The sequence below is a fragment of the Cynocephalus volans genome, chromosome 2 (genome assembly GCF_027409185.1).
Source record: "Cynocephalus volans isolate mCynVol1 chromosome 2, mCynVol1.pri, whole genome shotgun sequence".
In the NCBI taxonomy this organism is placed as follows: Eukaryota; Metazoa; Chordata; class Mammalia; order Dermoptera; family Cynocephalidae; genus Cynocephalus; species Cynocephalus volans.
Window position 1 is genome coordinate 10,937,223 of NC_084461.1, and position 27,467 is coordinate 10,964,689.

The 27,467-nt window shown below is 38.8% G+C and overlaps 1 protein-coding gene across 1 annotated transcript in view; it reads right to left on the reverse strand.

Moving 5' to 3' along the window:
* CTNND2 (catenin delta 2) overlaps positions 1–27,467 on the reverse strand; it is a 934,064-nt gene that overhangs the window by 746,644 nt on the left and 159,953 nt on the right. Inside the window, exon 2 of the mRNA XM_063085434.1 lies at positions 9,010–9,146. Coding sequence (XP_062941504.1) covers positions 9,010–9,146 — 137 coding nt within the window. The remainder of the gene's footprint in view (positions 1–9,009; positions 9,147–27,467) is intronic.

Sequence of the window (27,467 nt, forward strand, 5' to 3'; positions counted from 1 at the left end):
TTGACTTTTATGTAATTTTAATTTTTAATTTGAGCATAACTTCTTTATCTAGCAGACTGTCGAGGATGTGTAAGTTGCAAAATGCTTCCCCAGATGACTAAATCTATTGACTTGATGAATGGAGCTATTTAGAGTTGTCTATCTAAATGCTGAAGATTACCTGTCAAAAGTGATTTTTTTTTTCTCACTGATACTGAGTCGTTCTTTCTCACAGTAATTAAGCACGTGGCCCAGTGGCTTCCTGAGGCCATGAATAGGATATAAAAGTCAGAAATTGTCATTAGTAAAAAGGAAGAAGCTGATCTTCACCCTTCCATGGCAGCAGGCCACAGAGCCGGCTCATTTAGAGCCCACGGCATGAACTTGCATGTGCCTTTTATGACTGCAGCCAAGTGACAGCAACTTGAACGTGATCTATGGGCTGCTGCAGGCATGTTTACCTGCGTTGCTGATGCATGCCAGCGAGAACTCCAGTCCACACCACTGACTCTCAGCAAAAGGAATGTTCAACTAAACCAAGACTGAATTTTGACCCCCAGTGTTCCCTTCCTATCACATTTTCTCTACAGACATTATCCACTATGAGGTGCAGAAGTTCCTTCAGTTCTTTTTGATTCTCATTAATGACTCCATCAAATTGCAAAAATATATTATACATCAAATTGATGCAAAGTTTTTACCTTCTTTTTCCTAGTTAAATAAGAATTGGACAGGCATGGGTGCCATATAACTTGACCTTAGTGAAACATTGGTCGTAGAGAAATTTTTCTCATGGGGAAAAATATTAGACAGCATATTATAGGCCCATTATTACATCTAAATGATGAGACAGTACTATGAGTCAAATGTGTCCCCCAAAAGTTCATGTGATGGGAACAATCTCTCTCATAACAGAATTAAGAGGGTGGAAAATCCTATTATGGTAATTGGAAAGTGGGACCTTTAAGAGGTGATTAGATTGTGAGGACTGTACCCTCATGAATGGATTGATCCATTCATGTCATAAAGAGTGTGGTCCTGACGGCTTTAAGGGGAGATTGATTGAGCAGGTTAGCTCTATCTTGCTCAGTCCATTCTTGCCATGTGACACCATGCATCACTGTAGAGTCACCACCAAGAACAAGGTCCTCACCAGATGAACCCCTCTGGACCTTGGACTTCCCAGCCTCTGAAACTGTAAGAAATAAATCTCATGTCTATATCAGTTACCCAGTTTCAGGTATTCTGTTATAAGCAACAGAAAATGGACTAATACAGACAGTGTAATAATAAAAGCACTGTATTCAGGGTAAAACAATGTAATTTCTCATTTCAATTCTACAGCAATTTTCTATAGGTAAACTGAATATTTTTTAAAGTCTCAGTTTCTTTGGTCATAAATAAAAAAATTGAACAAAATAATTGCAAAAGAAAAAAGTTATTATTTAATTATATACCTTATGAGATATTTCACATATAGTTCTTATAGAAACATACAATATATTTTTTCAAAAAGTATGTACTTTTTAAAGACATTTAATATCTGTCCTTTTAAAAAACATTTCAATTTGGAGATACTATTTAACATTGTTAACTTGTTCTCTAATAATTCCTGTATTTAACTTAACTATTCCTACCATATTTGGTTTAGTTTCTCTGAATAATCAATATTTCCCCATTCACTTGCCTCTAGAATATTCTATTTGTTAATTTCCTTCCTGGGCAAACCCTGCACAGGGCACTGACTGTTATACCCCAAGAGTCCCTGCTTTGTTCTCTTGCCTGTGGCTCTTATCAGTAATTAATTATGATGTATTTTCCCAGTGAGTTTGTAAGGGTTCTTAAATTCTTTTTCAAAACTTTGCTCCAGGCTGCCTCTGTCAAAGTAGACCCAATGATTTATGTACCAGGAATCATGGCATGTCACTTTTTTTTTTCATAATGAGAAAAATAAACCAAACTAAGAGATCAACAAAGGTAAAAAGTTAAATAAAAAGTATAATGTTAAATAACTCACAGTGATTTATATAATATACCTATTAGAAAAATATTCAAAATAATAATATGAAAAAACTCTCCTTATATAATGTCAAATGTGCAAAGAAGAATAGAAAACTCAAAAAGCATAATAAAAATTTTGTACAAATAATCATATTCATATAAAAGTCCTGGGAAAAAAGCGCCCTAAGTTTTGCAGCTACCTCTGGTTATGTTATACATTCTCAAATAAAATGTTCATTTTCCCACCTTTCTGATGTTTTAAACTTTTCCACAATATGCACAAATTACCTTTGTAATAAAAATTAATAAAACATCACATTTAAAATATTCAATGTTATTTCATAGATGAATATTTAATAATGAATTCTCATGATAAATATGAAACAGGCATTAGAAGCAATATAATGTTATATTATAAAATCCCACATACTAAAAGCCTGTCTTCTAATTTAGCATATGAAAGCTTAGTAAATTTTTATTTTTCTCATCATATCCTCCAGCGCCCTATAAACCCAACAACTAATGCTGTCAAAGACAACAGAGCAGAAGGCAACCAACTGAGTTATTTCTTCGAATGAAGTTTGAGGCTTTCAAAGAGATGAGTAGCTATATAAGTGTCTTGAGAAGAGTTGCAAACTAAAATTTTAAAGAAAAATTAAGTTTTAGGAAAAATGTCAAAAGAACTTATAGGAAAAAATAAAATACACATAATGGAGCATGGGTGTGTGTGGCGGGGTGGTTGTTGGGCAGGGATGACCAATCCACGCTTCTGGAATTATTCACCCATATCTGGAACTCCTGGCATGAATTTCCAAGATCTTATACAAGTAGTTTATGACCGTTTCTCCTTGATCTCTAATTTCAATATCATTTTTCTGATGTAAAAGGTCAACAAGGAAGCAAAGCCACTTCAAACCTAGGTGGTCCCATCAATCTGATGCCACCTGACTATCTCTTTCCTTTGGACAGAGGTCTTCAGAACTCTACAGACACACTCTGTTTCTTTCTTTGCCTGGAAGTTTAAACAACCAGTCCGGTTAAACTATCCACCCCCCACCCCGCCTCCAGTGTTTGTGATATTCACAAGGCTTTCAGATCCTTGCTGACTTCAAGGCTCTGTCCCTTCCTTGTTAAAAATTATCGTCATCTATCATGACCCAGTTTTACTGACTCCTAGCTTCTGCCTTCAATATTAATCCACATTTTGAAACAGACAATTCAATCGCTGCTCCTAATACAGTTGATATCCTAGCAATGAAAATAAGGGGAAAATCATGTTTTTTTTTTTTTTTTCCATTTTCTATCCATACCTGATTAAAACAACAAATAAATTCAAAAATCAGCAATCAAGTAATTCTTAATTTTAATATGTGGAGAAATTTCAACTGGTAGCACTATGACATGTATAATTCTTTCCTTCTCTGACTAAATGAAGTTGATTAATAGTTATAGGTCATTTTTCACATTGTGCTATCAGAAACTACTGTTGCACATCATAGTAACACTAATAATGCTGGAACATTTTGCAATGATATGTGGCATTGGAAGAATACTAACTAAGGGACCATTTTATAATGTTCTCCTTCCAAATAGTATTCTTGTTATACAGAACTAAGTTACTTTTAAAATGATAAATGTAGGAGCTAAATAAAAAACAAAGGCATGTTATCTACACACAAGAGTTGATGTAAAAGGTCAAGATTTCTTTATAAGATGAACCTTTTAAAATGCTTTCTCATAGTGTCTTTATATGACACAACATACGTTTAGTATTCAGTGCACTGGGTTTGCCCACAGTGGAAGCTCAGGAATTCCTTTACTCCTGCTCTTCTATATTAACTAAAAGCAAGAGAACTTCTCTTTTACTACCTAGATATCATCAATATCCTATATAATGTTACTTAAAAATTCCTCTAAACTGAAGAATACAGTTAACCATGCTTTGGTGAGATAAAGATCAAGAGAAATCAATGTAGCTAGTGCCTGGAGTTATGAACACACAATTTTAAGGAATGTTTTTTATCTGTATAAATCACATGGAATTTGATGATATATTGACTAGAGAGTATTCTTAAAATTTCATCGAAAATTATTTTTATATATTTTTAGAGCATTTCTTCTCTTTTTCTTTCCTTTTTTTTCATGTTTTGTTTTTATTGCCTATGAATATTCATGGGGTACAAAGCAAATTGTCACCACTCGTGCCTAAGATGTGATGGCCAGATCAATACTGGCAGCCTGTCCATTACCACAAATTGTGATTATTACCCGTGTTCCTCTCCCTATTATCCCCTCAATTATCCCCGACCTCCCTCACCATCTGCTTTTCCCCCATTCCACTTTGTATCCCTAGGTGTGTTCTCTCCCTCTGCAAGTCCATTGCACCACTGTGGTCTTTCTTTCCTTCCTTCTTTCTCTCTTAGCTCCCACTTATGAGTGAGCACATGTGGTATTTATCCCTCTGCGCTTTGCTTATTTCACTCAATATAAGTTTCTCCAAGCTCATCCACGTTGTTGCAAATGGGAGAATTTCATTCTTTTTTATGGCAGAGTAGTATTCCATGGTGTATATATACCACAGTTTCCTTATCCAATCATCCATTGATGAACATTTAGGTTGGTTCCTTATCTTTGCTATTGTGAACAGAGCTGCGATGAACATGGGAGTGCAGATATCCCTTGACATGATGATTTCCATTCCTTTGGGTATATACCCAGCAGTGGGATTGCTGGATCATATGGTAGTTCTATCTACAGTTGTTTGAGAAACCTCCATGCTGTTTTCCATAGTGGTTGTACCAATTTGCAGTCCCACCAGCAGTGTAGGAACGTTCCCCTCTCTCCACATCCTCGCCAACATTTGTTATTCTCATTCTTTTTTATTACAGCCAGTCTACCTGGGGTGAGATGATATCTCAATGCAGTTGTAATTTGCATTTCCCTTGTGACTCGGAATGTTGAGCATTTTTTTCATGTATCTATTGGCCATTTGTATGTCTTCCTTTAAAAAATGTCTATTCAGTTCCTTTGTTCATTTTTTAATTGGGTTATTTGGTTTTTTACTGTAAAATTGCTTGAGTTCCTTGTATATTGTGGATTGAAACTAGACATGCACCTCTCACCATATATTAAAATCAACTCAAAATGGATTAAAAACTTAAGTATAAGACCTGAAACTATAAAATTACTAAGGGAAAATATAGGTGAAACACTTCAGGAACTATGTCTGGGCACAGACTTTATGAACATGAGCCCCAAATCACAAGCAACAAAAGAAAAAAAAATAAACAAATGGGACTATATCAAACTAAAAAGCTGCTGCACAGCAAACAGTCAACAGAGTGAAACAACAACCAACAGAGTGGGAGAAAATTTTTGCTAATTATGCATCTGACAAGGGATTAATATCCATAAAATTATTTATATTTTTAAACTCTTTATATATGCTTGTCTTGTATTTTTAACTCCATTGCTAGCTACCTGAAGGCAAACTCCAAATCTGAGAACCACCAAGGGAGCACTGTTCTACGTACATAATAGTAGGACCTTTTGAAAACTACTGGATAAATGCAAGGCAATTAATACATTTGCATAGACTGCCATCTACTTAGACATCTTCTATTTAATCTAATCATTATCAAGTGTACTTGGCTAGAATTATTTTTAAAAAATCAAATTTGTCTGAGTTGTTAAGAGTATACAAAGATCAGTGAGCTCTAAAGATTCTAAAAATGTCCCCGTAATTCTTCTGGTTTATAAAGAAGATCCTTAGATGCTAACTTTTGGAAGCATGCAACGATCAAACGAAATACCAGTCAAGTAAAAGGAAAGAAATATTTTTAAATAGAAGCATATTTCTGGGAAAGTCATGGATTTCTGAAGAATAAAGTATTAGTCATATTGATTTAAGGTAAAATAAAAAGACCAATATTACAGAGCATGATTGGCTATTAATTCTTGCCTAATCGTATAGACCCACAATTTAAATAAATGAAGACAAACCAGTGAAGATCAGGATAACAAGTTTGTGCTTCTCATGGTCATGAAGCAACCTCTGGTCTCTCTCCACTCGTCAGTGACTTGAGCTGTCACTCACTCTTGCTCATCCCTAGTGCTTCTGTTACTGTCCTCACACCAGCTGTCACAGAGCTGACCTAAACCACAGCCTTTCTCTCCCTTCTTGTTTCCATTTCCTCATTTCCCAGAATCTTAACCTAAGTGTTGACATTAACAATAATTACTTTCAAATTCCTCATTTTAAGCAGACCATTCCCAAGCCATCAGCATCCATACATGTCTACTCTGACCATGAACCCACTGTCCCCACCAGTTCTTCTGTTATCCCCAGCATCAATTCCAAGATCCATCACCATCACTCTCTTGCATCCCTCATTTCCACACCTGTCTCCCTTTTCACCTGGGCTCAGACCAAATCTCCGCAGACTCCAAACAGGCTACAACTCAAAACAAGCTGACTGGGCCCATCTGACGACAGCACAAGAGAAACGGTGCACATTCCCAGCACAAGCCACAGCCTACCTGCATCTGCATCATGTACTCTGCCTCACTGCTGCTGTGATGGATGAACTATCTTCACTCCCAGAGGCCAATCCCCCCACCTCTGCACTGGATCTTGTTCACTCTCACCCACTTTCCCCCACAATTATCCCCCTTCTCTCAAGCATCATTACCTCATCATAGAACGTCTCCCATGTTAAACAAGAATCCCTCAACCTTCCCCACCCTTTGGCCACCAAGCCATTTTTGTCAGCACCACACTCAGCCAGTGAGCGAACCGGCCATCCGTATATGGGAACCGAACCCGGGGCCTTGGTGTTATCAGCACCGCACTCTACCGAGTGAGCCACGGGCCGGCCCCCATTTTTGGATCCTATTTGTAAGAAATGACTATCAATGGCCCTCACAATTGTTTATCCAAATGATCTGTCCTCCATCTTCCCCTCCTCTTCTGGTGAGGGACCCACTCTTACAGGAGAGGAAGTATGGATTGGGTGCCTCTCTCTTACAGCCTCATAGGAGGAGAGACTTGATAACTGTTGAAAATGAGACAGATATGTCTGAAGAAGTGGAAATCACCCATGGAGTGTTGCATAAATCATGGCTCTATGTATGTTAATATAAAAGTGCAAAATTCACCAGTTAAAAAGCAATCAGGATGAGAAATTAGGACAAAGCAAAATAATCAATAAACACCTTTTCATGTAGCAATCCCTGACTTCTGTTTTCAAGGATTCAGTTTACAGATATTTCAGCCACACGAGCATGCTATGTGGGATGCATTCATGACTTAAGTTTCAGTCCATGGTTATAAATGCAATGTTAATTACCCACCTAAGAACTTGTGCTCTTAGTCTCATGAACAACGTATTCCAGTGAGCTATATCAGTTCCTTACGTATGTGCTACCCTTTAGTGTGCCTTGCCTTACATACAGGGCTCAAAGATGTTTACTGAATGAGTGAATAAGTTATGCAACGTATCACACGGCAATCAACTGAGATATGTGCCTGCTACAACAAAAGAATGACTTCCCTCCTGCAGAAATGACTTCCCTCCTGCAGAGATGACTTCCCTCCTACAGAAATGACTTCCAATGAGACGGGACTAGAGTGGTACATAGTGTGAACCCATACAATTTCTTACTTGAGATTCCCTAAGTTAACAAATAGGATTTCTACTCAGGAAAGCCAGTTCTCATGTAAATAGAACAAAGAAAATGATATTCTTTAAAGGAACAGGTCTATAAATATATTGTGCATATAGTCATTAAGAATCGTAGAAGGCATCAACTTTTAAAACCACTTTTGCCTAATCTCAGCTAATACTTCTATGAAATATACAATTAACTTTAATTCTATACATAACAGTCAACACTTGAGAAGAAGGAAACCTTAAGAATGATTTAGGACAACAATCCCCCAGAGAAGGATGAGATTGGTTGTTTGCTTCAGGCCACTCCAAGAAAGTTCCTGGATCTTGCTGCTTGTTGATTTCTGTGTTCACCTGGGCAGACACTGCACCTGGACTGGCTCTCCCTTGGCTAATCTACTGATAAGATGATGGCTTAGGGGTTTCCTACTTACCTAAATCAGTCCCTACTTATTAAACAGAATCAGTTTCCTCCAGAGCCCTTCTTCCTTTTGAGTAGAGTTGCTGTCCTTAATTGCCCCATTTTAGGCTACTGCTTTGCTGAGATGTTCCTGGAGTCAGGTAACTTATGTCACTGTCACCTGACTGCCATGGCCAATTGAGCATCACCGAATCATATAACCAAAACACAGGGGGCTTTTTTGCTTTAAAAACATACCGATTTATTTTGCAGCACATGCTCAGAAGAAGTACATAAAAGAATCTTGATCTTTCAGCTTTCTTTATTTCCACTTCTTATTCACAAGAAACATGACTTTTATGAAACAATTTCTTTTAAATATAAGATTCAGATTTTATTTATTTATCTATTTTTATGTCAAAGTAATGTCGGAGAAGAAATCATTCAAACTTGGATTAGTTTTAGAGGGAAAGTTCTGAAACCTATCCTTCCAGGTTCATCTCAGAAGCACTTGGAAGACTGATTTGCCTTGACCTAATGTGATATTCATTTGCTGTCATACATGCCAATTTTTTAGACTCCTGAATATACAAATATTTTGAAAGTTTATTAGACTCTGTATTTTCTACAGGCCAATTGTTTGGCTTCATACATTTAACAGTATTAAGTGTCAGGTCCATCAATGAATCTACTAAAACTTCACCAACTGTAAATTTTGACTATAAAGGTGTTTTTTCCCCCTACAGAATGTTTTTTCAAGAAAAGCTGCCTAAATCATTAATAAGAACATGGAATCCAAAGCGATTGTAATCATACCTTAATATTATGTATATAATGAATACCAACATTACGCTGGAAAATTATTTTCTTCCAACACAATTTAACTCTCATTGTTTATTTGAAAAAAAAATTTTTTTTAAATGTGCCCATGCATACATCACAAAAATAGGATGTTTCTACCTGTTCTTTGACCGAGGCGAGGATGGCAGAGGTGGTTTCCGTCTCAGAACCATCCTCGTTGGAGGTGTTTAAGCCAGGGCTCAGGGTGCTGGTCTTCTCTGAGGCTGACGAGGGCTGGTCTGGAACAGGCATAGCTCCTGCAATGGAAGAAGACATGCTCAGTACGATTGCATGTCATCACTGTAAACAGACATTACCATCAGACAACTGTAAGCAGTACGTGTTGGAGAAATGAAGGGTATGAACCACAGAGAAAGAACAAAACATGATTGTAGAAGGGGAAACAACAAGTAAACCGAATGTTTTCTCCTCATATAGACCCCAGCCAAATTCCAGAACACACTCACACCCTTGTGTTCTGTCTTTGAGGTAAGTGAGGGGAGAAATGGTGAGAAGGAAAAGGGAAGTAAGGGAATAAGAAAGAGTAAAGTGACAAAGAAGAACAGAATCTAAGAAGCGGGTCCAACTACAAATTTACATCTTTTCAGGCAAATGTATTACTTGTCTATTGGACATTTCCAACTCCAAGGAAAATCTACTAGACATTCCCCTTTGTAAGGAAATAATACGAAATTAATTATCAATAATTTATCGATCATTAAAGATATACCTGAATTACCATAAATTGATATTGTGAAAGACAGTAAATAACTAGTCCACTCCACAAATATTTACCGAGTTCCTACTCTGTGATGGACAACAGACAAAAACTCCTTAAGTCTGGCAAGGACCATTTGTCATAGTTTATTTTGTTTGAGTTTATTTATGAAAGAAATCAGAAACTCAAATAACATTAGCCCAATGCATAAATGGATGCATGTGTACAGATTAAAAACAAGATTCTCAAACGTTTTTGGTTCTATTATACCTGATTTTCTCACACAAATAAATGAGACTGCTGTGGTTTGAATGTTTGCGTCCACCTCTATATTCTTATGCTGAAACCCTAACCCTCAAGGTGAAGATATTAGGAGGTGAGGCCTTTGGGAAGAGATTAGGTCATGAGGTTTGACCTCATAAATGGGATTACTGCACTTATAAATGAAGCCCCAGAGAGACCCCTTGCCCCTTCCATCATGTGAGGACATAGCTAGAAAGTGCCATCTATGAACCAGAAAGTTGGCCCTCATCAGACACCGAATCTGCCAGTGCCTTGATCTTGGACTTCTCAGCCTCAAGAACTATGAGAAATAAATTTCTGTTGTTTATGAGCCACCCAGTTTATGGTATTTTGTTATAGCAGCCTAAACAGACTAAGACAGAGACCAATATACTTGCTAAATATATCATCTGCCAATGATCATCAACAAAGTAAGCAATAATTAACTGAGGGCAATGCATTACAAAAACTCCATCTCAATAAAAGGCTGGGAGAAAATAAAAGTTATTTTCTTGCCTAAAGCTATTATATTACACGTCCTTCCAGGAACCAGTGTTGTGTAAATGTTAAATGATATTTCTTATTATACTGTATCTGATCATCATGGCTTTTATACCAAGTGACATAATTTTCATTGCAGCTCTTTCCCTATGTTATTAGCTAAATTTAGTTAACATTTTAGGGTTAACAATTTAATATGCAAACCTAAAGAGCTCCATGACAGGCTTTTTACTTAATATGATAAAAATGTGGTCATCCAACTTTTTCATTGAACGTTCCAAATAACTTTTGCTTTTATTTTTTGAAGTAAGTTACTTATAATATCACCAAAAGGGATTACAATAACATTGAAAAAATAAATTTGTTACAAACACAGAATATGTGAGAGGGTTTTGGGAAATAATATTAACAAAGCTGAATTTGTGCAAAGACTTAAGGATCAGATTAAACATGACTTGGCAAAATGCAACCATGGCTAAGAAGTTCGAAGTATTTGAGGTGACAGATACCAACGGAATGAAGGAAAGAAACTTGAGTAATTATAGTGGGGGTTGGGAAGACCATAATAAAGTATACTTATTCAACTTGCTTTCATATGTGGTTTTTTTATCTCACCAAGTCTCATAATTACTTAGAATGTAGACAAACAGATTAACAAATGTTGTGCCCAGGTAAAATAGCTGAAACCCATGGATTTCCATTTAGAAGAGATTTGAGAGATGAAGGAAGGGGCAGAAAGTAAGATGGAAAACAGCAGCTCTTGTGTGAATAGTCACCCCTTGACCTTGTATCTTGATCTTGACCTACATCCATGACAATGGTTTCCAAAGGGGTCTCTATGCAAGGAGAGCCTTACGCTGAGAAAGGAGGAGAGTCTTACATATTTTAAATTATTATTTTAATTTTTGTGTTCTTTAAATTTTATTGAGCCCATGTTAATTCAGGCTCTGAGCTAGTATTATTATCAACATATTTTTTGAGAAAGAAATTGCCTAAGGGACCAGAATTTTTAAGTAACATAAATGGTCCAGAACTCAGGTTTTCTACCTTTTTATTCCTATTTTAGGGTCCTTTGATGGTGTCAGCCTATTTTCCATAACTGTACTGCTTTCTAAATGCTAGTCTACAAACCAATTTTTATAAAATGTAACTCTTAAAAGTATGAACAGTGACCTGTCATAATAAAATATGGGATTTAATAGGTACTGCATCAGGGTTTGTCCTCAGGCATTTGACAAGTTTGACCCATACAGTATAAGAAATAATTAGGCCTGTTTATCTACCCTCCTTCTCCTTATAGCAATAACAGTTAGAGAAGTGAAATCTTCAAGCCTTATTCTACCTTAGAGAGCTACACTACCTAAGGCAACCTCTATGCATGAATGCAAAGGACTTGGAATAATTTCCACGGTTCATGATTTTTCACATCCAGATTAAATTTAACCATTAGTCATCACTACATCTGGGCAATAAAGACTGTCAGTCTCCACTTCCAATCGTCTTAGCTCAGAGCATACAGAAGAGACAGAAGAAACACACAGAAGACCTGCCACAATCAAGCTCTGGACTGCCTCAAGGCAAGTATCAAAAGCTTCGAGCCTCTTAACTTTGTGATGATATGCTGAAGTACTTTAGTCTTCATCAGAGCTAATCCAGAAAAATTAGTATTGAAGTTGCACTAATTCTGGGAAACTGGAAAGTGTAGGAAGACAAAGAAAAAAAAAGTAAAGGAGGAGGAAACCATCAGTAATTCTGCCATCCCAAATAAGTATATTTAGGGGCTGGCTGGTTAGGTCAGTTGATTAGAGTGCAATGTTATAATAGCAAGGTCAAGGGTTCAGATCCCTATACCAGCCAGCCACCAAAAACAAACAAAAAATAAGTATATTTACCTTGCTTGGGATTTTTGGTAATTACTTTTTTTCTGATGTAACTTATTCTATATAATGATCTTTACACAATGAGCTAATAATGAAACATTTTTGAAAATTTTTATTTGTTGCTCAGTAACATCTCATGAATGCTTTCTTATGTTAATAAAAATTACTCTATAGTTTAATTATGTAATGAATCCTTACTATTCAATAATATGAGGGAAATTCCAAAAGTTCATGGAAAAATAGAATTAAAAGATATAGTGAATCTTTCCATGAACTGTCTGAAGTACCCTCACACGTATGCATCAAAATTGCTTTATCTGTCTTTTATTTGTAATTTTTGCCCCCTTTTTACATTTATGACATTTTTAACAGACAAATTCCTAGAAATGGAATTGATGGAATAAGGAATTTGTGTAGTTTTCAGACTTTTGATAGGCAAAGACAAATTGTCCTGCTTCCAGGCTATTCCAACATATCTATCTGCCCACTGGTGGTGTCATGAGAATGTTAGTCCTTGCAACATTAATTATGAAAAATGCATCTCTTTGATTTTTTTTTTTTTTATAAATACTTATTTTTTTAGAGCAGTTTCAGGTTCACAGCAAAATTAAGGAGAAGGTCCAGAAGTTTCCTACACTCTGCATGTACCCACACATGCACAGTCTCCTCCACGGCCAACACCCCCGGCCAGAGTGGTACATGTGCTACCACTGATGACCCTTCACTGACACATCAAGACAACCCACTGTCCAAAGTTTGCATTAACATTCACTCTTGGTGTTGTACATTCTACAGGTCTGGACAAATTTATAATGACATACATCTACCATTACAGTATCACACAGACACTTTTCACTGAACAAAACCTATTTTGATTTGGCTGGCATCCAATAAACTGCATGAAGCATCATAACAGCACAGAAGAGTAGAAAAAGAAAAGACTCTGGACTCAGGCAAGCCAGAATTTATACTTTCTCTCTATCACTTATTTCAGTATGGCCAAGGTTACTCTCTCAGACTTGGTTTTCTCTTCTATTAAACTGGAATGGTTATGCTTATCTCATATGACTCAGTAAGAATAAAATGAAAATAAAAATGAAATGACAAAAGGTAGCACACTTGGTGCAATGTCATAATAAATAGCAGCTGGATCCCTCTGTCCTTGATGTGTAAACAGCCATAACTGGGTCTCATCATTAACTGGTTCTAACATTTTGACTTGTCTTGGTTTTCTTATTTATTATAAGTGGCATTGTTACTCATCCTAAACACAGCAACTCTTCATACCCTTCATATATACAATTATTGTATAAGAAGTCTTTCTATATATAGTAGAATTATAATCTGTAAATACCCAAGCTGTATTTTAGACAGACCCATATTTCACATGAGAAAGACAGGAGTGAGGGAAGAATAGCCCTACATTTTGGGTGGGTTCATTCTGGCAGAATGTGGTACTAACAAGTCCTACGTATAGAAAAATAACAAAACAACAAAACTAGCAGTTTTGGGGCCCAAGTCATGCTGCTTTTTTTTTTTTTTTATGCTCACACATACATAATCAGTGTTGTGAACTGACTTGTGACCCCAAACATTCATATGTAGAAGCCCTACCCCCATGTGATTGTATTTGGAGAGAGAAACTTTAGGGAGGTAATTAAGGCTAAATAAATTTATAAAGGTGGGGCCCTAATCCAACAGGACTGGTGTCCTTATAAGAAGAGGACAAAACACCAGTGATTTCTCTCTCCCTCTGCGTACACACAGACAAAAAGCCATGTGAGGACAGTGAGAAAGTACCGTCTGCAAGACAGGAAGAGAGGCCTCACAAGAAACCGATCCTGATAGCACCTTCATCTTGGACTTTTAGTTTCCAGAACTGTGCAAAAATCAATTTCTGTTACTTAAGGCACCCAGTCTGTAGTGTTTTGTTATGGCAGCCCAAGCAGATTGACAGTTTTGATTGTTCTCCCAATTTTGCTTGCTTAATTCCCCTGGGGGGTGGGCATGGAAGGCTTGGGAACTGACAGTAGAGCATGTGATACTATTTAGCACAGCTTTTTATTGATACCTTCATCAGAATGAATTACAGGTGCCAGGAGAAGGCATATGTCCCACCCCTGCTTCAAATCAGCATACCTGGATAAAGCTTATAAAAAGATGTGCTCCACTGACATGAAATAAGCCTGCAGATGTAGAGGATTCTTAAAGCAAATGTACTTCACAGGGCCTGGTTTTCCAAAGCCTTGCAGTTTCAAATATTAACCTTGCAAGAAACAGGAAGTTTTCTCCAGGCTATTTAGTCTCTGTGGTTAGATAAAGACCGATAACACAGCAAGGTTGCTGGCTCAAAGACAGACTGGTTACTGATTGATATGTAAAGTTACTAAAAAGCTGCTGGAGGGAGAAGGAATGTTTGCTAAATCAAGCCTTTGTTAGTGGATCACTTAATTACCTTACAGAATGTCATCTGACTTGTTTTTACTGAATGTTACCAGCTTCTATTGTTAAATTTGTCAAAACTATGTCTCTTCCTGTGACTTGCTGGTCTGGAGAATAAATTTAGGAAGAGAACCCCAATTCGTGGTTAATTTCCCAAATGGAAGAAATGCTTCATTGTTGAGGGTGATGGGAGATTAACCCCTTTTTGAGGCTTCTCACTGCTCAAAAGAGATGGGCTTTGAGTAATCTTTGGCGGCTCCGTCACCCAGGGGAAAAGGGGTGACAAATCCGTGTGAGGCAAAGCAGCATGCAGAACAATACACCATCTTAAAAACATCCATAATAACAGTACATTAATAGATGATGCAATAAGAAATTCAGAGAAGTTGCCTGGGATGACAATAAGAGCAAAAAGAGGTAGCCCCAATATGCAGAGCCTCCTTTTCATTTTGAACTCTTATGGCCACATGTAATCTTATGATGTCCCAATGAACAGTCTAAACTTCTCTTTCCCAAACGTGAGTCACTATAAATTTACATTATGCTTGCTAACATGTTAAAATATTATCTGCATTTTGAGATATCTGCATCAAACTCTCTTGCTCTCAATTTGGGAACCACATTTAATGTCATATTTTATAGACATCCATTATACAGAAAGAAAATAAAATTATTTTTTTATATTTTAATATTCAAACTTGTTCTTTCTTTTGCCACTTCTGCCCAGCAACTGATGATGTTGGCATCAAGACATGGCCACTTTCCACAAAATAGCTGATGGGCTCTGTGTCACAGAATCAACCAACTAAGCAACCTACCCAGCACTTTTGTGTCACTGTCACTTAATTAGCAACAAGGTCCTTTGGCCATGATATGATCTGTGCTCCTCCTGAGCTGCCCACACCCTCTCTTTGACCTATGATGTCTTATCCTTTCAACTCTCCTCTCTGTCACTCCCAGGGTTCTTAGGCCCTCACCTTCTGACACCACAGAGACCTGTTTCTTTTCCCTCCTGGGTTGGCAGGTCCCACCTGCTTCAAATTCCAAATTTCCAAATTCTTGCCATGCTGCGGAACTCAGTAAATATTTCATTAGTTAGATTTACACTGTCCAATATGGCAACCTCTAGCCACATGTGTGGCTCTTTAAATTTTAATTAAAATTAAATAACATTAACATGTTCATTAGAAGCATTATTCATATTTCAAGTGCTCAGTAGCCACAGGTGATCAGTGGCTACTGTACTGGACAGTGAAAAGTAGATTTCCATCATTGCAAAAAGTTCTACGGATGGCCCTGACCTATACTCAATAATCAATTCTGATGTAATCTTTCATCTGAAACTTTAATCCTGAGCAGTAGAGGTCATGAGAAGTGGTCAGATTATGAATATAATTTAAAGGAAGAACTGTCAGGATGGCTGATACATTCTAGGCAGTATATGAGACAAAGAGAGAGTAGTTCAGATGATTGCAAGGGTTTGGTGTGAGTGACTGGCCATCAGCCAAGATGTCGAGATTGTGAGTGGAATGGATTTGGGGCAGGGAAGGTGACCTTGCCTGCAAACCTTCAACCCCAAATCCATACACCTGTGATCCTTCTTTAATGTTAATATCTGGGCAGCTGAGCACTCTGGCCAGAAACCACACTCTTATGTGAATCAGTGAATGTACAGATTGATGATTTCTAAATATTACTTGTGAAATCCTGCCTCCTGTATTTGTCCATTTCTTTTGCTTATAACAGAAATACCTAGAACTAGGTAATTTGTAAGAAAACGGAATTCATTGCTTACAGTTTAGGAGGCTGGGAAGTCCAAAGTCCAGGGAACACATCTGGTGAGGGCCTCCCTTAGGGGTGGCTTTACAGCAACGCAGGCTATCACATGGCAAGAACGGCCGAGCACAGAGAGAGCTTCTCATGCACTCTCCTTTTAAAGCCAACAGAACCACACCAGTTAACACCATTAAACCATCAAATGCATCAATCCATTCACTAGGGCATCATCCTCACAATCTAATCACCTCTTCAAGACCCCACCTTTCAATTGCCATAATAGGACTTCCCACCCTCTTAACACTGTCATTGTCGGGACCAAGTCTCTAACTCATTAAACTTTGGGGTGGGGAGGGAAACAATTCAATCTGTTGTATCCCTCACTTTCCTTTTCTTCAGGTCAATCCCTTTTTACCTTTTACTTTAGAGTTGCTAGAAACTTGTACAACTCTTGTCACACGTTTTCCTTTACCTTCAGCCAATGACATCAATTCCAGAGACTCTAATGTTATTAACTTCCTTGACTTCTTGCCTCCTCACATCAAGCAAACAAGCAAACCCTGTAGGCAGCCACCCCTAGCCTTATTTTCTTTTCTCATGTGGACCAAAGAAATGTGTTCCATCCTCTTCAGGACAGTCCCCCTCCCTCTTCTGAACTGCATTCTAAAACTCAATAATATTAGCACAACCGAATCACCTCTGGCTTTACTTCCATCACTAGGCATTGCTTTCACAATTCATCATCGCCTTATGCCTAAGTGAATAATGAAATAGGGCATTAAAATACTCCAAATACTGCTACTAAAAATATATAAATATGAGAAATTTAATGTTTTAAAAATTTAGTATATGTCAACATATTTGATTTTTATAATCTTCTACTCCACAGGCGAAATTTAAAATATGATGACTGTGTGAGCTGAATAGCAAGCATCAACATCTTTTTATTAATACTGGGGTGCAGAAAATGTGGGGATTAGTGCAAGTTAGTGACATGAACAACAATACTGAGCACCTCATCCGTGTAATCACTCTGGTCACCAAAACTGTCATTCTATACTAGTAACTGGTATGTCACTACCAGAAGAAACAGGAATATCTCAGTCCTCACTCAGATGCACTCTGCACACATAAAATTATATATCCATCCTCTCATTAGTTTTTAAAGAAAAATGTAAAGTTACTGCTGTCATAACATAAGCAATATAATAATTACTAGTTGTCAAAACTAAATACAATTAGGGCAGAAACTCAGTCTGTCTTGGTCTATGTTTACTTTCCCACCTAGCTCAGTGTCTAATACAGAGCAGCCAGTTTATAAATATTTGTAGAGCTAATGTATCAACTATTAGAGTAAAATCAGTAATTGTTGCTTACTAGAGCATGTAACATAAGTAAAATGGGCTTTGCATTAGAATCATTTCTCTGTACGGCATTTGAAATTACACCCTCTTATTTCTACTCAAGAAAACTGCTTTTCAGAAATCCTAAGACTACCTTAAACCATTTGCCTTAGTTCACTGCCTGAAAATGCATACCCTGGGCAGCTGGCTTCTAAGGTAGAACCATCAATTCAGCAGCCTTCAGGGACTTGATCCTTGCAACTGGTGTTTTGAAAACTGAGTGCAGAAATGTGTATGGACAGCACCATGCAAGGATGGAAGCAGCAGCACTGAGCCATGTTCAGAACATGCAGCTACAAGGGCATCAGCAAGCAAAGTCAGGAGGTGGAGAAATGTCCAATGTTCCCTGAGAAGTTGAGGGTGAGGTGTTCAGTATTATTCATGGAGCCAGACACAGGTCATTGCTGCTGTGGTGGAAGACGTGATAGCAACGTAGAGAGCTGTTGAGATCTGAGTGTTAGGTTCGCATGTCCAGCACAAGGGGATGATGGTTCTAGCTGTGGGTTCAGAGAAGTGGCAACAGTGGGAGGTTGAACACAGCTAGGTCAGTCAGGACACCCATTCTGTGTCGTTCCTTGATTTGTTAATCGTTGGGAAGGGATGGGATCAATCAGATGGGGCCACAGACTTAAGGTCCCCCTGAATTATTATTCTTAGTGAAATAAATTATGTCTGAAGGTATAAAGGAAGCTTCTGCAGAGGCCATGACAAAGCAAGATGGGATGGCCGTGCTCTCACTTGGGAGAGATGCGTATGTGGTCAAGTTCCAGCAAAACGCGGTCAGTGGGGACGGAAGAGGGTCTTTCTTCCACGGGCTGTTTTCTCTGAGCGTCTCACAGTCCTGTTTCCTAAAGCACAGCCCCGGGTCCTTCACTTAGTCTTATCTGACATCATGTCAGCAATGCATCTGTCCTAAGAAAGTGTTATTGAAAAGCTGGTGCTTTTGAAAAACAAGCCAGTAGATGACACTGAGTAGCTGCCCCTCTGAGGTGACAACCCAAGAAGCCAGAGCCAACACCAGAGGTAAAGCAAAGAAGATGGACTTCGGCCAACCCACAGGTAAGGGTCTGATGCTGGGAGCTGACAGATTCCTCCGTCGCCATTAGGGTTCCCTCGGAGTGAGGGGAAAACTGAAAGAAGATACGAGCTTCCATGATTGGCAGTGGAAAGGCAGAGGGTTATGAGCAGAGAGGAGAGGATCAGAATAAAAAGGGGTGCACCTGGGTGGGATTCAGGGAGCCTCAGGGTGAGCCTCAGAACACTGAGAGGAAAAGAAGGAAACAGGGGGCAGCAACTATGCTGTTAGGAGATCCCTGAAGAGGATTTTAAGAAGTTTGGTGATGACCCTGAATTTGTTAATGATCTTGAACTTGAACTTGCTAATTTTAGAAAATACCCAATTTGGAACACGTACTGTGTTATTAACAAATGATGTGAAATTTTCTCTACAACTGTTTGTGGAGTCTCAGCCGGTCAGTGCACTGAGGTTGAAGCCATTGCCTTAAACGTGGTTTCCTAGTGGCCCGTCTACACTTTCTATCTCCTCTCACTGAATATCAGCCATACCTCTCTTTGGCAAAGCCATACACACCTGAGACTGGATGTCCAAATAGTGACTCAGATATTTACCTCTAGCTGAGACCTCACACTTGATGTCCAAATAGGCCACTCCCTACTATGAATGGCTCCAAGAGAACCTCACAAATGCACCAAATTCAGCATGACCTCTTGTCTCCTGCCTGGACACTCACAACAATTTCCTAACTTGCCTCTGTTGCCTGCAGTATCACCTCCTCCAATCCATTCTCTGCACTATTTAATGGAAGAGTCAACCTTCTTTTATAGCAATCTGATCATAACACATGTTTTTCCTGAAGTTACTTGAGTCAATCTCAGTACCCAAAACAGATGTTTCCAAACTTCTTTTGAGATAGGAAATGTATTTTATATCATAACCCAAAGACACACAACCATGTATTTTAACTGAAACAAAATACTGTGACATATGAACCCTTACAACATGTGATGCTGTATATGTTCTATTTTATTCAACTTCACTAAAAATGCTAGTAGTTACCCACTGCTTTGATGGATGCAAAACAGTTTGCAAACCATTGACACAGAGGATGATGTCTAATGTGCTCTGCATGATGCAGGAGGCTGTTCTTGCCCTGGCCCACGCTTACTTCTCCATTCTCAAGTTCTGTTGCTTCTGTCCTCATACCTTATCCTATAGACACACCTAGCTTCTCTAGTTCCCAGCACCACTTGCTGAATCAAAGTTTGTGCACCCAGTCTCCTCCTTATCATCCCCAAGAGTTTGTATGGCTGTCATACACCCTTCCAAAAAAGCATGGTCCCGTGCATGCATTCCTTTCTCTCTGCAGCCTTTCTGGACAACTCCAGATTATATGAATCACTTCCTCCTCACTGTTACTTTTATAACTTGAACTCTCTCAAACATTGCATTTACCACTATGAACTGTAATGATCTTACTCTTCTGGAATTAAAAAAAATCTTAATGTGTTTGAAATTAAGACATTTCTTCATGTGACTGTGGTCTTTTTTACCTTTAAGCCACTTGGGATAGATTTCTTGTTTCTTTCAACTAAAAGTATTATTAAATCAATAATATACTCAACATCTTAGTTCAACTCATGAATTCTTTCAGCACAGAAACTGTGTCTTATTCATATTTATAAGCTCAGTGCCTAGAATAGTGCCTGGTAAAAAGCTGGCACCATTAAATGTGTATTGAGTAAGTTAAAATAAAACAACATTTATTATTCATCATCAGCCTTATTTTAAAATGTCAAGGAATTTTATACTCACAGTACTGATTGGTGCATAAATATTCTATAATTGTTCCCAGGTTTGTAAAATAGAAATATTCAAAGTAATGAGTTTGGGTAATACATAATATTAAAGTAGTTAGAGCATGTATATTTCTACCAATCACACCTAAATCTACAGTTAAATGGGAATACATCTGGATAAAATTAATGATCATGATAAGATAATATAAGTTTTAAGCTTCATCTTTACTAAAAATTAGATAGCAACCCACTTCTGGAATCGATAACCATTCTAGATCCCCCAGACAATACAAATATGTTTCAACAGCTGATTGATGGATTTACTAAGCTACAGGGACATTTCTCCTTATGCCAGAAAGCTGAAGTCTGAGATTCTGAAATTACAGACCCATTACAACAACAGTAAGTTGAACAGAAGTTGAAATAGGCACAGTACCTTACATTTTGACTCTCTCTGAATATAAGGGGAAGTTCTAATGCATTATGTAAAAAAAAGAGGCTCAGCAGTGAATTAACCACTCTTTTGTCTAAAACTTCAAAGAAGCATGCCCACCACAGTCCCTAATACAGTGCTCTTAACACACAGTGAGTGTCCAGAACATGCCGGCACTGCCAAATGTCTCAGATGCTGGAGTTTTCCTTCACACAGCTCCTACCCACTTAGAATGCGTCTCACACATCGTATCTGTTCAAGACTTTGAACAACAGCATCTAAGCTTATAAGTGAAACACACAACCTGTCTTCTTAAATATTCTCCCTAAAAATATTTTAAACAAATATACAGTTTTCCACTTTATATTCCTCTACTTAATCATAGATTTACATGATAAAATCTGGTACAAAAAAGTCATGCTCTAAAGCCAGTCCACAACAATTTAACCACTGCGAATTACCAACTCTGACTGTCACAATCTATTAAACAGGAAGTCCCAAAATGCCAGCCACACAGTAGTCCGCAACATGTTCTTATTTCTTAGTACTTGAAAGTGTCCACTCAAATTATGGCAATTTACCCTTCATACTGATTGCAAATATGTATCTGCCACTTTACAATTTCTCAAGATACTGAAACTCAATGACACATTTATTTTTTCCAGAATTGCTATCAATGGGGGGTCAAGGACAAAATCTCACACTGTGAATAAATATCTGTACACAGCCAATCTGTTTAACCCATCACAGCAGGGAAACTGTCAATCAGTGTTTAAATGTGGTTATGGAACACAGAATTTCAACTCTTCCTACACAACTTTAGTCACTACCATAGACTTGTAAATTTTTCAAAGAAATGTCTCTACTGAACTTAAAAGAAGATAAATAAAACAAAAGTGGAATAGAGCCATAATAATTTTTGATAGACAGCTGCCAAGGAATGTTGATATTTTTTACTGACAGACAAGAAATTTTGAAATTTTAAATGATGTAATTTGCTTATGACAACACTCAACTTCATGAAAAAAAGTAAACATTGCCTAGAGAATTAAATCTAAATTATATGTATACAAGAGGTTTTATACTTGAAAAGGTTACACAGTAAAGAACCTCTCTTTTTTTGTATACATATTTTCATATAAATACACACACTCTCATATATACATATATATTTGTTAAATATTACACTTTAGGGGTTCAAATATCCTGGTTTGTGATTAATAATTTTAAGCAGACAAAAATTGGATATTATGAAAAGGTGATTATCAATGCTTAATCCTAGTTCTGCAAATTTGTTTTCTGTTTTCTTTTAATTTTCAATTTGCACAAAACAAAACACTACCCCCATCAAGCCAAAATTACAGTATTTCTTTACTACCAAATTCGCTTTTTCTCACAAAGATTCTTAGATATTGCCCCCTATTTCAATTATCTCCTAATGAAAGTATTTTACCTTTCACCTGCATGTACGTCTTCTCTGCTTATTAGTTACAACTATCTCTGCTAGGTTTGGTTTGGGAGAGTGTAATGATTTAAAATTATATCCACGGATTCATTGATACACATCTTTTCAGGAAGCGGAGCTTAATTTACTTCCCCTTGAGTTTCAGCTAGACCTACAGACTCTTTACCAAAAGAATATGGTGGAAGTGATGCTACATCACTTCTGCGACTAAGTCACAAAAGGCACTGTGACTTCCACCTTGATCTCTCTTGGATCGTTCATTCTGGGAAAGTCAGCTACCATAGTGAGAGGGTGCTCAAGCGGCTCTGTGGAAGGGTCCGTACAAGCAGAAACTAAAGCCTCCTGACAACTGGCAAAGGACTGAGGCCTATAGCCAACAGCCACATGAGTGAGCCATTTTGTAAGCAGACCTTCCAGCCCCCGGCATGCCTTCAGATGATACAGACCTAGCTGACATCTTGACTGAAACCTTATAAGAAACCCTGGTATAGAAACACCCAGCTAGGCTGCTCCTTAATTCCTGACCCACAGAAACCATGAGATAAATATTAGTTGCGTTAAGGACCTAAGTTCTAGAGTAATGTATTTTGTAGCAAATAGATTAATACTGAGTGTAGTGTCAATCTTTATGTTCTTTTAGGGTTCATTACCTAATGCTCAGGTTACAGTGATTTCATGATGGTCTTTTAGATAGAGCCACATGGAATAAATCAGAAATAAGTCAGGCCGGAGACTCTGCTCCCATCATCAAGACATATTCTATATTGTCGCTCAGAGTTTACAACTTATCACAAAGCCCAAGTTGCTTTCAGGCCACCAATTCCCTTGCAAGAAATCAGGAAAAAGAATGTATTAATGATTTGGCATAAGTGTATCATGATTTCGTGACACATTTTATATTTGTCTGTTTAAATATCTTTAAAGATGTTTAAAGACGTTACTGAACAGTATACACAACATTTTAAAAGTAAACAGTTTGTAATTATTGCTTAAGTTTAGAATGCTGTTTTTGGACATCTTGCTAAGTTGGAAGACTTTTCTCTATAGTCCCATAAAATATGCATAAAACAATGGTCTCATATGTGAACGGTGATGAGGACACACTTAATGTCCCAATATCATAAGATGACTCCATCTTATTCATACACTGCATCTCATCTTTTTTTTTAGAAATAGGTCCTGGAGGGAGGGGTCAAGACGGCCGACTAGAGGTGCCCAGCATGCAGTTCTCCCACAGAAGAGGTCCAGAGCGGAAAGTGCACAGCAGAAATCAGTTCAGGAGAAGTTCTCCCTTGAGACAAGAAGAGTCTACTCAGCTGGAGCACTTCCCAGCAGTAACCCCTGATTGCTCCTGCCCCACTTTGCCCTTACCACTGAGGAAGTTGCCAGTGCCACTGCCTGGCCACAGGGTAGGGATCCATCTCAATGTATAGGAGTTTCTCTTGCTCCTTGCATTAGCCACTGGCACATTGCTGCACGGCCCATGCCACCTAAAAGCCCCATCCCCAGCCAACGGAATGCAGGCCAGGTAGATACAACCACAGCCACTTTGCACCCCCAAGTCCCCAACACTGGAGTGACATGCTGCCCACCACAGCCTCCTTACCCCACCCCACACAGCTCCTACAGTGAGAGGCTGGAGTCAGTGGGCAGCAATCTCTGGAGCCCCTTCCCTTCAGGCTTTCACCACTAGAGACCAGAGTGGGTCGGCATCACATCTGGGTGCCCTGCCCCTCCTGGCTCCCACAGGGAAAGGACTCAGCAGCTTGGCTGCAGCCCTAAGAGCCCCCCCCCCCACCTGCAGCTCCCCACAGAATAGACCTGAGATCCCCAATGCTGGCTCCAAGAGCCCAGCAGCTGGTGGCTTCTTCCAGGAGTGACTTGAGCTTCTCCATGCCAGTCCCACCTCCCACCGCTCTTGCAGGAAGAGGCCTCAGCACCCCAGCAATAGCACTGGGAGCCCTGACCCTTATGGCTGTCACTGGGAGTGACTTGAAAGAATCTACACCAACCCCAGAAGCTCTGCCTCTCTTGACACCCATCAGGAGCAACTTGAGCTCCTCCATGCCAGCCCCCAGGGGCCCCCTCCTGCAACTCCCACCAGGACGACTTGAAATCCTCTATCAGTCCCTGGGAGCTCTGTCGCCCTGTGGCTCTTACAGGGAGAGGCCTCAACACACGAGCAACAACACCGAGAGCCACACCCCTTGCAGCTCTCAGCAGGAGAGGCTTCAGTGGCCCTGCCCAAGCCCCAGCAGCCCTACCTCCTATGGCCCCACTGGGAGTGACTTGAGCAACTTTCAACAGCCCTGGGAACCCCAACCTTCATGGCTTTTGCCAGGAGAGGCCTCAGCAGCCCAGCACCAGCCACAGGAGGCCCACCAATCACAGCTCTCACTGGTAGAAAATTGAGTGTCTCTACATCTGGCAGTTCTGGGAGTCCTACCTCCTGCTGAGAGAGACCTCAGTGGCCCAGCCCTGAGAGCTTCATCCCACACAGCTTTTGCTAGGAGAGGCCTGAATGGTCTACACCAGCTCTGGGAGCCCTGCCCCTCACAGCTTTCCCTCTAAGAGGCATCAGAGGCTCAGCGACAGCCCCAGGAGCTTCACCTCTTGTGGCTCCTGCCCTGGGAGGCTTGAATTCATGGGAAACAGCCCAGAAGCCTCCTTCCCGCCACATATCTTCCACTGTAAGAGCCTCAAGCCTCCTGGCAACAGCCTCTGGAACTCCACCCCATGTGTTCTCTATTATGAAAGTCTTTAGCCACCAGGCAGCTGCCACAAGAGCACTGCACTACGTGGCCACTGCCCAGCTGCAATATCTCTAGTCTGGCCTCACGTGGTTAAGTAACAGGAATCTTGCACAACTAGGCCTCTGGAGTGCCACCCCTCACAGCTCCCACTACAGGATCCCAGTGCTTTTAAGCCACAATACCAGGGGCCCCACTCCATGCAGACCCTGTAACCCTCTGTCACACCACACCTGTCAGCAGCCCCCAGTCTGCTGACTCTACCTGGAATGCCTGAGTATTCCTGAAACTTTTGGAACTATAGAGTCTACCTGGAAACTAAACTGAAAATTCCCACCCAACAGGCAACATAAAACAAAACTTCAGGAGAGATTCTCTCTTTTCAAAAGAAACTAGAGTAATTAAAGAAGTACCTGCTCCACCAGATGACCAAACATCAAAGTAGGAATATTAGATATATGAAAAAAAACCCAGGAAACTATGATACCCCCAAAGGAATGCATTAACTCTCAAATACAAGATCCCAATCTAAAAGAAACCCCTGAAATGTCTGAAAAAGAATTCCAAGCAACCATCTTAAGCAAATTCAGTGAGAAACAAGAAGAGTCACATAGACAACATAATGAAATGTAAAAACCAAACCAAGATATGAAGGAGGAAATCTACAGAGATTAATGCCATAGAAAAAAGCATGTGGCAGAACTCTTGGAACTGAAAGATTCATTCAATAAAATAAAAACATTTGAGAACTTCAGCAGCAGGCTAGAGCAAGCAGACAAAAGGAAGTCTAACATGAAGACAGTGTTTTTGAAATAATCCAAATAGACAAAAAAAAAAAAAAAATAGAAAAATAGAAATTTAAAAAATGAAGAAAATCTTCAAGATCCATCAGACAGCTTCAAGTTTACAAACGTCTGAATCATGGATTTTCCAGAAGGGGAAGAAAAAGAAAAATTCATTGAAAACCTATCCAACAAGAAAATAGTGGAAAAGTTTCCTGGTATTTATAGGGAAACGGATGTCCAGTTTCAAGAAGTTCAAAGATCCTCAAACAGATTCAATACAAAAAGGTCCTCTCTGAGACATTTAATTAAACTGGCAAAAGTAAAAGACAAAGAGAGAATACTTAAAACAGCAAGAGAAAAAAATCAAGTCGCCTATGGAGGAGTCCCCATCAGACTAACAGCAGACTTCTCAGCAGAAACCCTACAGGCCAGACGAGAATGGGATAATATATTTAAAGTACGAAAAGAAAAAACCTGCCAGCCAAGAATACTATACCCACCAAGGCTATCCTTCAGATATAAAAGAGATATAGTGTATTTCCCAGATAAGCAAAAACCATGGGAATTCAGCACCACATGACCAGCCCTACAAGAAACACTCAAGAGAGTTCTGCACCTGGAATCCAAAAAAATAATATAATAATTACCATCACGAGTATACAAAGAAGAACAAATTCCAGTAATAAAACACATAGGCAAACAAGAAACAGGAATAAAACTATACCATACCACCTCAAAAACCAAACAAACTCTGAAGTCAAAAAACAACAGTGAAAGAAAGAAACAAAATATACTTAAAACAACCACACAAAAACAATTAAATGACAGGAATTAGACAATGCCTTTCAACTGCAATGGTAAATGTTAATGGATTGAACTCCACACTCAAAAGGGCATTGACTGGCTGGCTGGACTAAAAAACTAGACCCAAGTATATGCCACCTACAAGAAACCCACTTCACCTGTAAAGATTCACACAGAGTAACTGTGGAAGGTGAAAAAAAGATATACCACACAAATAGAAACAAAAAATGAGCAGGAGTAACTATTCTTTTATTAGATAAAATAGACTCTAAACTGAATACTATGAAAAGAGACAAAGAAGACCATTATACAATGATAAAAGGATCTATCCAACAAGAAGACATAACAATCACAAATATATATATATGCTCCCAACACTGATGCACCCAGATTTATAAAGCAAACATTATCACACCTAAAGTGAGAAATAAACTTCAGTAATATAATAGCTGGGGACCTGAACATCACCCTCTCAGTATTGGAGAGACCATCTCAGCAGCAAATGAATAGGAAACACAGGAT